Source organism: Phacochoerus africanus, chromosome 1 (assembly GCF_016906955.1).
Source record: "Phacochoerus africanus isolate WHEZ1 chromosome 1, ROS_Pafr_v1, whole genome shotgun sequence".
Taxonomy (NCBI): domain Eukaryota; kingdom Metazoa; phylum Chordata; class Mammalia; order Artiodactyla; family Suidae; genus Phacochoerus; species Phacochoerus africanus.
In genome coordinates, this window is record NC_062544.1 from 219,435,957 (window position 1) to 219,448,076 (window position 12,120).

General features: G+C 41.1%; 1 protein-coding gene across 1 annotated transcript in view; it reads left to right on the forward strand.

Moving 5' to 3' along the window:
• Nucleotides 1-12,120, forward strand: part of HCLS1 (hematopoietic cell-specific Lyn substrate 1) — a 28,229-nt gene that overhangs the window by 15,123 nt on the left and 986 nt on the right. Inside the window, exons 6-12 of the mRNA XM_047791301.1 lie at nt 1,912-1,966; nt 8,541-8,651; nt 9,271-9,326; nt 9,939-10,008; nt 10,593-10,804; nt 11,202-11,306; nt 11,853-12,102. Coding sequence (XP_047647257.1) covers nt 1,912-1,966; nt 8,541-8,651; nt 9,271-9,326; nt 9,939-10,008; nt 10,593-10,804; nt 11,202-11,306; nt 11,853-12,102 — 859 coding nt within the window. The remainder of the gene's footprint in view (nt 1-1,911; nt 1,967-8,540; nt 8,652-9,270; nt 9,327-9,938; nt 10,009-10,592; nt 10,805-11,201; nt 11,307-11,852; nt 12,103-12,120) is intronic.

Below are 12,120 nucleotides of genomic sequence, written 5' to 3' on the forward strand. Positions count from 1 at the left end.
TTTTTTTTTGTATTTTTGCCTTTTCTAGGGCCACATCTGTGGCATATGGAGGTTCCCAGGCTAGGGGTCTAATCAGAGCTGTAGCTGCCGGCCTACGCCAGAGCCACAGCAACTCGGGATCTGAGCCACATCTGCAGCCTACACCACAGGTCATGGCAACACCTGATCCCCAACCCACTGAGCAAGGCCAGGGATCAAACCTGCAACTTCATGGTTCCTAGTCGGATTTGTTAACCACTGTGCCATGACGGGAACTCCTGAGCTCACTTTTTATGGTACAGAATAGTGTCTCTGGGAGTTCTCTGGGGGTCTAGTGCTTAAGGACACAGTGTTGTCACTTACTGTGGCTCTGGTTAGATCTCTGACCCTTCTGCTTCCCTCACTGACCCCGAACTTCTGCATGCCTCAGGAGCAGCCAAAAACAAACAAAACGAAACAAACAAAAACCCAAAAAATGAAACAAAACAAAACAAAAAACAACAAAACTCAAAATGGAATGGTGTCTCTGCCCCACAGCTACACACAGAGAGGACATATTCTTCATAGCTAGCTGAATTTTGCTGTTGTTTTTAAACCTGCAGTTGTTGATATGGGGGGTCTAAGTCCTTAAAGGTAAGTGTTAGAATGTTATTTGCATTGTACAAGGAAAAAGCTGAAAAGTTCAAAACATAATGTAAGGGAAAGGAAGACAACAGAGGGTGATATTTTAAAGCAGTAATGGAATATGGAGCATATAATGTTCTCATCTAATCAGGGAGGAATTTCCCTTCCATCTTGGCCTCCCTCCTGCCTTTGCCTAACCTTCCATTGTTCTTTCTTTCATCTCCTGCCTCATCAGCTACAAAATGAATCCCCTTAAAAATCAATGTGTCCTGTAATCAAGAAACAACACATGCTAATAGCTCTTATGCAAAATCCTGCAACTTGCTTAGAGACCCTTAGTTATGGAGCCAAATGGGAACACAGCTATGTTAGGTATCTGCCAATATATCCAGTCCTGAAACAGCCAGGATCCAGACTCTCCTGGTTGCCTCTTTTGCATCCCATCAAAATCCACATTTCTAGGTTTCCACTGCTGTGTAAGGAAAGAGAAGATCAATCAATTTTGTATCAGATAATGTCTCTTACATGAGCACAGTGCTTTATCGTTTACTAGGCACTTTTCTAGCTATTATCTCAGTTTCATGAGAGTTAGGAAGAAAAGCACCAATTTACTGAGAGACTTTATATATCTTGCTCCATTTAGTCCTCACAGCATCCCAAATAAATTGAAATCATTTCTCCCATTTTAGAGTTGAGGTTGATAAGGAAGTTATACCTATTTTCATTTCATATTTGAAGAGCCCAGGCTCAGTAATATTCAAAGACATGCCTCAAGTTACACAACTATAAATAGGGAAGGTGTGGGGAGTTCCTGTTGTGGTGCAGTAGAAACGAATCCGACTAGGAAGCATGAGGTTGCAGGTTCGATCCCTGGCCTCGCTCAGTGGGTTAAGGATCCAGCTTTGCTGTGAGCTGTGGTGTAGGTCGCAGACGTGGCTTGGATCCTGTGTTGCTGTGGCTGTGGCTGTGGTGTAGGCCCGCAGCTCTAGCTCCAATTCAACCCCTAGCCTGGGAACCTCCATATGCCCTGGGTGTGGCTCTAAAAAAAAGCAAAAAAAAAAAAGGGAAGGTGGAAGGTGGTGGAGTTGGGGTTTGGAGTAGAACTGTCTGTGTGGAGAGCCAGTGCTCATTTCTCTGTAGCACACTGCCTTTACCAGCCTGTCAGCGTACTATTTATTTCTACAATAAGACCCATACTCAGCTATGAGCCTCTATAGCTAACCTCTTGGCTGAGTTGGTGTAAGGGTGAGGAAGGGGGAAAAATGGTCGGCTCTGAATCTAATCAATTCTCTCTTCTTTTCTCTGTAGTCAGCAGTTGGCTTTGATTACAAAGGAGAAGTGGAGAAACACACATCTCAGAAAGGCAAGGACCTTGCACTTCAGCCTTAGCAACCTGACTGACGAGACTGCTCAGACTTCAACTCCCAACAGCTGTCATCAACTCCCTTTAGTTCTATGACCCACTTCCCAACTATTTTATTTATTTGTAAATCTGAGCATGTACTCGCTTCTTTATTTCTCCTCTAGCCCTTTGTTTGTAGATTGGTCAATTTTTCTTTAGTCTACTTTCCCCTCTAATGGATTAAAAATAAGATAATATACTCCTTTATTTAGGAAGCTATTCCTAAATTTTAATATACATCTATGACTTAAATTTAAACTATATCACGGAGTTCCCAATCATGTCACAGCGGAAACGAATCTGACTAGGAACCACGAGGTTGCAGGTTCGATCTCTGGCCTTGTTCAGTGGGTCAAAGATCCAGCGTTGCTGTGAGCTGTGGTGTAGGTCACAGACATGGCTCAGATCTAGCATTGCTGTGGCTGTGGTGTAGGTTGGCAGCTACAGCTCAGATTAGACCCCTAGCCTGGGAACCTCCATATCCCACAGATGCGGCCCTAAAAAGACAAAAGACAAAAAAAATAAAATAAAAAATAAAGTGAATTACTATTTCTTCCTGCGTAATACATGAAATGTAGAATAATTTGGGTTTATTAGACATTTTATAGTGTTTGAGCCAACTGGACAACTTGTTGTCCTAGTATATTGGTTCTTGTGTTTGTTTTTAAACCCTACAAAAATTAATCATTATTATTACTAAGTGAATGGTTACTTAAATTGACCAATGTATTTACCAACTTCTAGCTCATCATTGTTTATTATATTTCATCTTTTCCTCCTTGCTTTTTCTATTTTCTTCTTGCTAGAGCATATCTCTCTCTTTTTTTTTTTTTGGCTTTTTAGGGCCACACTCGTGGCATATGAAATTTCCCAGACGAGGGGTTGAATTGGAGCTACTGCTGCCAGCCTATACCACAGCCACAGCAACACAGGGTCTGAGCCTCGTCTGCAACCTTCACCACAGCTCATGGCAATATCAGATCCTTAAACCACTGAGTGAGGCCAGGCATTGAACCCACTTGTCCTCATGGGTACTAGTAGGGTTCGTTACTGCTGAGCCACGATGGGAACTCCTATAGTATATCTTTTGATAATTTTTTCAGTGAGAGTCTGTGAAAGAACTGCCAGACTTTGAAAGGTTTTTTTTTTCTCCATTCTTTTTTTTATTATTATTATTTTTATTTTTTATTTTTTTCCCACTATACAGCATGGGGATCATTTTACTCTTACATGTATACATTTTTTTTTCCCACCCCTTGTTCTGTTGCAATATGAGTATCTAGACATAGTTCTCAATGCTACTCAGCAGGATCTCCTTGTAAATCTATTCCAAGTTGTATCCGATAACCCCAAGCTCCCGATCCCTCCCACTCCCTCCCTCTCCCTTTGGACAGCCACAAGTCTATTCTCCAAGTCCATGATTTTCTTTTCTGTGCTTTTCTCCACTCTTCATTGTTTATTTTCCCTTCATTGTGTGAACAATACTATTCCATCATCTCTGGCATTCCTCTCGGGTTAGTCTAATAATTGCTCCTTTGCAGGTAAAATGTCCTACCTCTCTTTTTTTCCCACGAAAAATTTTCTTTTTGTCTCTGATACCCTGAAATACCATCCAGCTATGTCTAGGTATTAGATCTATTTTTTGTTATTCTGCATGAGACATTGGCTCCTTTTCAATCTGAAAATAACCTTCAATCTGGAAAGTTCTCAGGCATTTTCTCTTTGGATAGTGCCTCTCCTCTCTTCTCTTTCATTCTTTTTTCTGGAAGTCAGATGTATATTAGACTTTTTACTCTCTTCTTGACCTCTCTTTAAAAAAAAAAAAAAGAAGACTTTATTTTTTAGAGAAGTTTTAGATTTACAACAAAATTAAGAAGAATGTACAGAGATTTCTCACATGCCCCTGACCCTACACGTGCATGGCCTCCCCATTGTCAACATTACTGACCAGAGTGGTACCTTTTTTTTTCTTTTTTTAAACCAAGTATCATTCTACATTGATGCAGGCCAGGGATCAAATCTGAGCCACATTTGGTACCTATTGCCACAGCTATGGCAATGCTGAATTGTTTAACCCACCACGGGGGCCAGGGATCCAACCTGGCGTCCTGGTGTTGCAGAGATGACACCCATCCTGTTGCGCCACAGTGGGAACTCCAAGAGTATGTTAAGTTTCCTAAGAAACTACCAAATTGTTTTACAAAGTGGCTGCACCATTTTGCATTCCCATCAACAATGAATGAGAGTCCCTCTTGCTCCCCATCCTCAACAGCATTTGGTGTTGTGAGAGGTCTGGATCTTGGCAATTTTTTTTTTTTTTGGCATTTTAGAGCTGCACTTGTGGCACATAGAAGTTCCCAGGCTAGGGGTCCAATCAGAGCTGTGGCCGCTGGCCTATGACAGCTGCTAGCAACTCCAGATCCTAGCCACATCTATGACCTACACCAGAGCTCATGGCAATGCCTGATCCTTAACCCAATGATCAAGGCCAGAGATCAAACTTGTGTCCTCATGGATGCTAGGCAGATTTGTTAACCTCTGAGCCACAATAGGAACTTTGGATCTTGGCTATTTTAATTGGTGTCTTGTTTTAATTTGCATTTACCTGATGACATAAAATGTGGAGCATCTTTTCATATGCTTATTTGCCATCCGTATATCTTTTTTTTTTGTCTTTTTGTCTTTTCTAGGGCTGTACCCGTGGCATATGGAGTTTCCCAGGCTAGGGGGGCTAATCGGAGCTGTAGCTACCAGCCTATGCCCCAGCCACAGCAACATCAGATCTTAGCCACGTCTGTGACCTATACCACAGCTCACGGCAACGCCAGACCCTTAACCCACTGGGCGAGGCCAGGGATTGAACCTGAAACCTCATGGTTCCTAGTAAGATTCATTAACCACTGAGCCACGACAGGAACTCCTGTATATCTTCTTTGGTAAGGTGTCTGTTATGGTATTTGGACCATTTTTAAATTGGTTTACTTATTTCCTTACTGTCAAGTTTAAAAAATTCTTTTTATATTTAGGGTAACAGTCCTTTATGAGCTCTTTTGCAAATATTTTCTCCAGTCTATAGTTCACATTCTCATTTCCTTGACATTGTCTTTCACAGAGCAAAAGTTTAAAAATATGTTAATGAAATGCAACTTATCAATTATTTCTTTCATGTTTTGTTTTTGGTGTTGTGTCTAAAAGGCATCTCCATACCTGAGGTCATCTAAGTTTTCTTCTATGTTATCTTCTAGGAGTTTTATAGTTTTGCCTTTTACGTCTAGGTCTGTGATCAATTTTGAGTTTAGCTTTTGTAAAGAGACAATTTTTGTAATGCCCGTGTCCAGATTTTTTTTTTTTTTTTTTTTTTGGTCTATGGATGTCCAGTTGTTCCAATACCATTTGTCGAAAAAACTATCTTCTCTTCATGGTATTACCTTTACTTCTTTGTCATGAATCAATCAATTATAATTATAGAGGTCTCTTTCTGAACTCTATTTATGGGCTTTCTATTCTATTCCATTGACCTAATTTGTCTATTTTTTCACCTATACCACACTGTCTTGATTACTTTACCTTCATAATTGGTCTTAAAGTCAAGAAATATCAATCTTCTAACTTTATTCTCCTTCAATATTGTGTTGGCTATTCTAGGTATTTTGCTTCATCATAAAAACTTTAGAGACAGATGGTTGATCAGAAAAATACAACTTACTGGGGTTTGATTGGGATTGCAGTGAATCTATGGATCATGTTGGGAAGAACTAATATTTTGACAATAATCGAGTCTTCCTATCCGTGAACCTAGAATATCTCTCTATTTATTTAGTTTTCTTTGATTTTCTTCAGCAGAATTTCATGGTTTTCATCATGTAAATCTTGTACATATTTTGATAAATTTATATCTAAGTATTTTTTGTTGTAGTACTAATGTAAATGATATTGTGTTTTAAATTTCAAATTCCACTTATTTGTTGCTTGTATATAGGAAAGCAATTGATTATTGTATATTAACCTTGTATCCTGCAACCTTGACATAATTGCTCATTAATTTCAAGAGTTTGTCAATTTTTGGCGGGATTTTCTACTTAGACGATCATATCATTTGTGAACAAAGACAGCTATGTATCTTTTTTTCCAGCCCACATACTTCTTTTCTTGTATTATTGCATTAGTAAAGACTCCAAGTACAATACTGAAAAAGAATACTGAGAGGGGATATACATTCCTTGTATCTGATCTTAGTTGGAAAGCTTAGACTATAAAGCTGTATAGTCTTTATCAGGTTGAGAAAGTTCACCTCTATTTCTAGTTTACTGAGAATCTTTACTGTGAACAGTGTTGGATTTTATAAAATACTTTTTCTGCATCTGTTGATATTCATGTGATTTTTCTCTTTTTGCTTGTTGATGTGATGGATTACACTAACTGTTTTTCCAATGTTGAATCAGCATTGCATGCTTGGGATACATCCCACTTGGTCATGGTAGCTAATTCTTTTCATACATTGTTGGATTCAATTTGCTAATATTGTGTTGAGGATTTTTGACTCTATGTTCATGAGAGATATTGGTCTCTAGTTTTGTTTTGTTTTTATGTCTTTGTCTGGTTCTGGTATTAGAGCAAGACTGACCTTATAGAACAGTTGGAAAGTATTCCCTCTGTTTTTATCCTCTGAAAAGGTATGCAGAGAATTGGTATAATTTCTTCCTTAAATGTTTGGTGGAATTCATCAGTGAACCCATATGAGCCTGGTGCTTCCCATTTGGAAAGAGTATTGATTCAATTTCCTTTGTAGATACGGGCCTATTCAGATCTTCTATTTCTTTTTGTGTGAGTAGTGACAGTTGTATCTTTCAAGGAACTGGTCCATTTCATCTAAGTTATCAAATATGTGGGCATAAAGTTATTCATAGCATATTTTTTATCCTTCTAATTTCCTTAGAATATATAATGATGGAGCCTATTTCATTTCTGATATTGGTAATTCATGTTCTCTCCTTTTTTTCTCTCTTGACTAGAGACTTATCTATTTTACTGATCTTTTACAAGAATAAGCTTTAGTGTTCTTGGATTTTCTCTACTGGCTTCTTGGTTTTGATTTCTTTGATTTTTTTTTCTCTAATTCTAATTTGTTTTCTTCTGCTTACTTTGGATTTAATTTGCTCTTCATTTCTAGTTTCCTGAGTAGGAAACAAATTGTCAATTTTAGATTTTTTTTCTTTTCTTTTCTTTTTTTCTTTTGTCTTTTTGTCTTTTTTGTTGTTGTTGTTGTTGCTATTTCTTGGGCCGCTCCCGTGGCATATGGAGGTTCCCAGGCTAGGGGTTGAATCGGAGCTGTAGCCACCGGCCTATGCCAGAGCCACAGCAACGCGGGATCCGAGCCGTGTCTGCAACCTACACCACAGCTCACAGCAACGCCGGATCCTTAACCCACTGAGCAAGGGCAGGGACCGAACCCGCAACCTCATGGTTCCTCGTCGGATTCGTTAACCACTGCGCCACGACGGGAACTCTATTTTTTTTTCTTTTCTAATATATGCATTCAATGATATAAATTTCCCCCTACATACTGCTTTTACTGCATCCTAAAAATTTTAATAAGTTGTGTTCTTGATGTCTCTTAATTTCTCTTCTCTATTTCCATCTTTTTATCTCCCTGTGTTGCATTCTGAATAATCCCCTTGGACCCATGTTAAGTTCTTTAAATCTTCCCTCAGTTGTATTTAATTATCATTTAAGCAGTCCCCTACATTTTTAAACTTTTTTTCATATATTTTCATCTGTACAAGTTCCTTTTGGTTTTATTACAAATCTGCTGGTTCTTTTTCCATAATGCCTTGTTGCTTTCATCATGTTCCCTCCTTCTTTAAGCTCTCTGGTTATTTTTAAAATATTCATTTTGTAGTTTCTTTCACATTGTTATATTATTTGCAGTTCTCAGAGGTGTCAGTTCTTCTTTTCAATTAATGTTTTCCCTCATGATTATTTATTTATGTGATAGTTTGTCATTTCTTGTATAGAAAGTAGAACCCCAGGCCATAAATCATAATCCTGAGGCACTAAATTTGGGACTTAAAATGGCTTGGGTTTTCTGTGTCAGCTCATGATTGCCATCATATCTACTGTTTTGATTCATCTATTTCTGGAGCCATGAATTTTTTTCTTCTTTTGTTTTGAGATGCATTTTTTTAAATTATATTTTATCTGACATTGCTAAATGTTTATATGTAGGGAAAGACATATATTTCATACACATTTGCCTTTTTTTCTGGAAGTCTCTCCTTCCTTGAAGAGGAGAGAAAATTGAAATTATCTTCTCATCTTGGAATGGAAGTAAGGGGGAGAGGGAAAGTGTGAACATGTTGAATTAAACTTATAATAGGTGGCTTGGAACACTACCTCTTTTTGATTCACCCATATTGGAGCCCTGTTCTCTTCCTGGGCCCCTATCACCCTGCACCCACCCCCTCCTTGACTCATCTTCTGCAGCACTTCCCTGTGGGCTGAGAGTGGGCTCTCACGACTTCTTCTTCCACCATAGATTACTCTCGTGGCTTTGGTGGCCGTTATGGTATAGAGGCAGATAAACGGGACAAGGCTGCTCTAGGATATGACTACAAGGGAGAGACAGAGAAACACGAATCCCAGAGAGGTGAGTTGGGGTCAGAGAGGAGGGAGGTCACAGAGTACATGGGACCTTCCTCCTGTCCTTCCTGAAAGCTGACACAGGACCCAGAATACGGAGGTGCAGATATGCAGTGAAAGTGATGGGATGAAGAGTGAGCATCCATGTGTGGGGGTAGGTGCAGGGAGACCAACAGGATGGAGAGGAAAACAACAAGATTAGGAGCAGGACAGAGGAAGGAGACCTCAAAGAGAAGGGGTCATTGAGAAATGGATGAGGATGGACAGGCAAGAGGTGATTTGGTTGTCTTAGAGAACCCCCTGCATCACAGAGAGAGGGCCTTCTTCCCTGGGGATGACTGGGAGGCTCTATTTAATCTTTCATCTTTTACATTTTCCCCTTTTCTGTCACTTCTTTTTGTTTTGCTCTCTCATTTCTCTTACCTCCATTCTCTCCCAAGTGTTTTTCTCCCCATCCTTTTCCATCTCTTCCCATCCTTGCCTCACTTTATCCTCTGGTTCTTACACTTCCTTCTCAATCTCTCTGTTTTCTTCATTCCTATCTTCTGGTCTTTCTTCCCACTGCTCCCTCTTCCCCACACATTTCCAGCATTTTAACTCTTCTTATAACTCTTTCCATCCTGCAGATTATGCCAAGGGCTTTGGTGGTCAGTATGGCATCCAGAAGGACCGTGTGGATAAGGTAAAGTACAGAACACCAGTGTCTTGAGAAGAGTTCCTTGAAGTGCATGGAGAAGAGTGAAAAGCAAAGCTGGAAAAAGGATGGGAAAATCTAGGCACCCTGTGCTATCCTCCTGGTGTCCGGTGTCCTCTCCTCATCAACTGCCCTTAGCATTTAATGGGCATGTCTCCCAAAGCCTGAGCTTTAACTAATAAGAATGAAGGGAGGCAGAGAGAGATACACATAAATTTCAGGGAAAGGTGATGTTTGAAATTTCATTGATTGCTTATCATCATTTAACTCAATCTGTAATCTCTTCCCATTCATTCACTATCTGCCCCCACTCCTCTTAACACACTGGCCAGAGCCCTGCTGTATTCCAGGCAACTGGACTTAGAGAACTGAGATTTTAGGAACACTGAGCTTTTAAGAAGATGAGCTGATCCCACCAGTTTAGAACTCCTTTATCTCTTTCTCTGCCACAAAACAATAATATCTGAGTACACTGTCCAACTATTGAGCATCAAATGGTTAGGGATACTTCCTATAGCGGCCCCAATCCCCAATATTGCCTTCTGGGTCACTATTACTCACTTCCCCCTCCCCCCAGTACACATACTGTTCTACCTGCAGAGCGCTGTTGGCTTCAATGAAATGGAGGCCCCCACCACAGCTTACAAGAAGACAACACCCATAGAGGCTGGTGAGTCTTAATTCCCTCTGTGCTTCTCAACCTCCTCTCCCACCTCATTCTTTCTTCTTCCTAGACTACCTCCTCCATGCCTTTAACCATCCAGATTAGCTGAGGTAGACATGACCCTTACCACATATCCCCAGATTCTCTCTCCTAAAAAAAAAACTAGATTAAGTGGCTAGACAGATAGAGTGAGGTAGAGGAAGAAACTGAGCAGAGAACACAGGGAGGAAGGGAGGGAGCCATTACATGGGAAAAGAAGCTTTGGATGGAGATAGAGGGTGAATGGTGACCAGAGTGCATACAGATTTAAGAAATGTGGACAGGAAGGATGCAGATTAGGGAACCAAGCCTGGGACTTAGAAAAGATGAGTCTCTGAGAGCGCATGGCCAGGCTTTATGGAAATCTCAGCTTCAGGTTTACATCCTCTTCCTATAACTCCCTTGTTCTTTCACTGATACCTCTTTACCTCCTCTTCCATAAGTTCCCTCTGTGCCTGCTTTTCTCCTGGATATTTAACTCATTCTTCTTCTTTTGAGTACCATTCCCCCACTCCAACCTGAGACAATCCTTTTCTTGCCTGTGTTTGCAGCTTCTAGTGGAGCCCGTGGGCTGAAGGCAAAATTTGAATCCATGGCTGAAGAAAAGAGAAAGCGGGAGGAAGAAGAGAAGGCACAGCAGATGGCCAGGCAGCAACAGGAAAGAAAAGCCTTGGTAAAGAAGAGCCAAGAGGCTCAGCAGCCAGTGGCCACTTTGGAAGAGCCAGTGGTACCAGCCCCATTGCCCAAGAAAATCTCCTCAGAGGTAAGTGCTTGGCCCTCTGGGATTCACATCCAAAGTTCCTTGCTCAGACAGGAGCCCAAGGGGTCTATATTCTTAGCAGAAAATAAGGCACAGGCTTCCTCCCCATGCTGTTCCTGTCTTCAGGAAGATTTCACTCTGTGGAATTGAGCTTCATATGGATGAGAATGTTAGATAAAAAAGAACCAAGATTTACATAGTACAATAGAAGACAGGTCATCAGCCAGTACAGCCAATTACTGCTTCAAGATCAAAAGGAAGGAGCTATCATTTCAGTTTGGAGCCCATATGGAGGGATGATTGATTTGAATTGGCAGAGATAGGAGGGGATATTCTAGGTCAGCATAAAAGAGAAGTTTCCTTGGAAACTTGGTCACTAGAGATGCTTCATTCTCCACAGGCTTGGCCTCCAGCAGGGAGCTGTGCATCGTCAGAGCCTGAGCCTGTGAAAACCAGTAGGGAACATCCATTGCCTCCCCTGCCCTCCAGGCAGAATCCCCCAGAGGTAAGCAGAGCCCCAAAGATTCTTTGCCCCTTCCCTATCGCCTCAAGTCCTAGTGGTGGGCCATACAGGGTGATCAACCATCCTGGTTTGTTTGGGACTATCTTGGGCTTAGCACTGAAAGTCTGATATTCTGGGAAATCACCCAGTCCCGGGCAGACTAGGACAATTAATCATTCTAGCTATTATCATATCTAGCTTCCCAATATTTTTTTATTTGATTTTTTGTTTGTTGTTTTTTGTTTTGGCTTCAATGTTTTCCTGGTTTTCCAAGGAATCTGACTTGCTTTCCATGTCCTTTTCCTCACACCTTTTACCTTCCCCTCTGTCATTCCCTTGGTAAGAGTTTTGAGTGAGCAGATGGGGAGTTTGAGGAATGAAGATGGATGGAAGACTCTGTTCCCTAGGAGAGGCTGTTAGGAGGCAAGGGTAGTGGGTAGAAGTGGTGGAACGGGGATGGGTAGAGTCTTGGCAGTCCTCCAGGGGGAAGTTTTGGAGAGGAAGCTCTGGCAAATGAAAGTTGCCTTACTTCACACTATCTCTTCTCAGGACTATGAGGAGCCCCCAGCTCTGCCACCCAGGACTCCAGAAGTCTTCCAGATGGAGGAACAGCCAGAGTATGAAGAAGTACCTGAGCCTGAGTCCAAACTTAAGCCTGAGCCCAAGCCCGAGCCTGAGCCTGAGAATGACTATGAGGATGTTGGGGAGATGGACAGATACGAGCAGGATGATGAACCAGAGGGGGACTATGAGGATGTGCTTGAGCCTCAGGATCCTTCTTTTTCCTCCACTCTGGCTGGTGAGTGGTGGGAAAGCT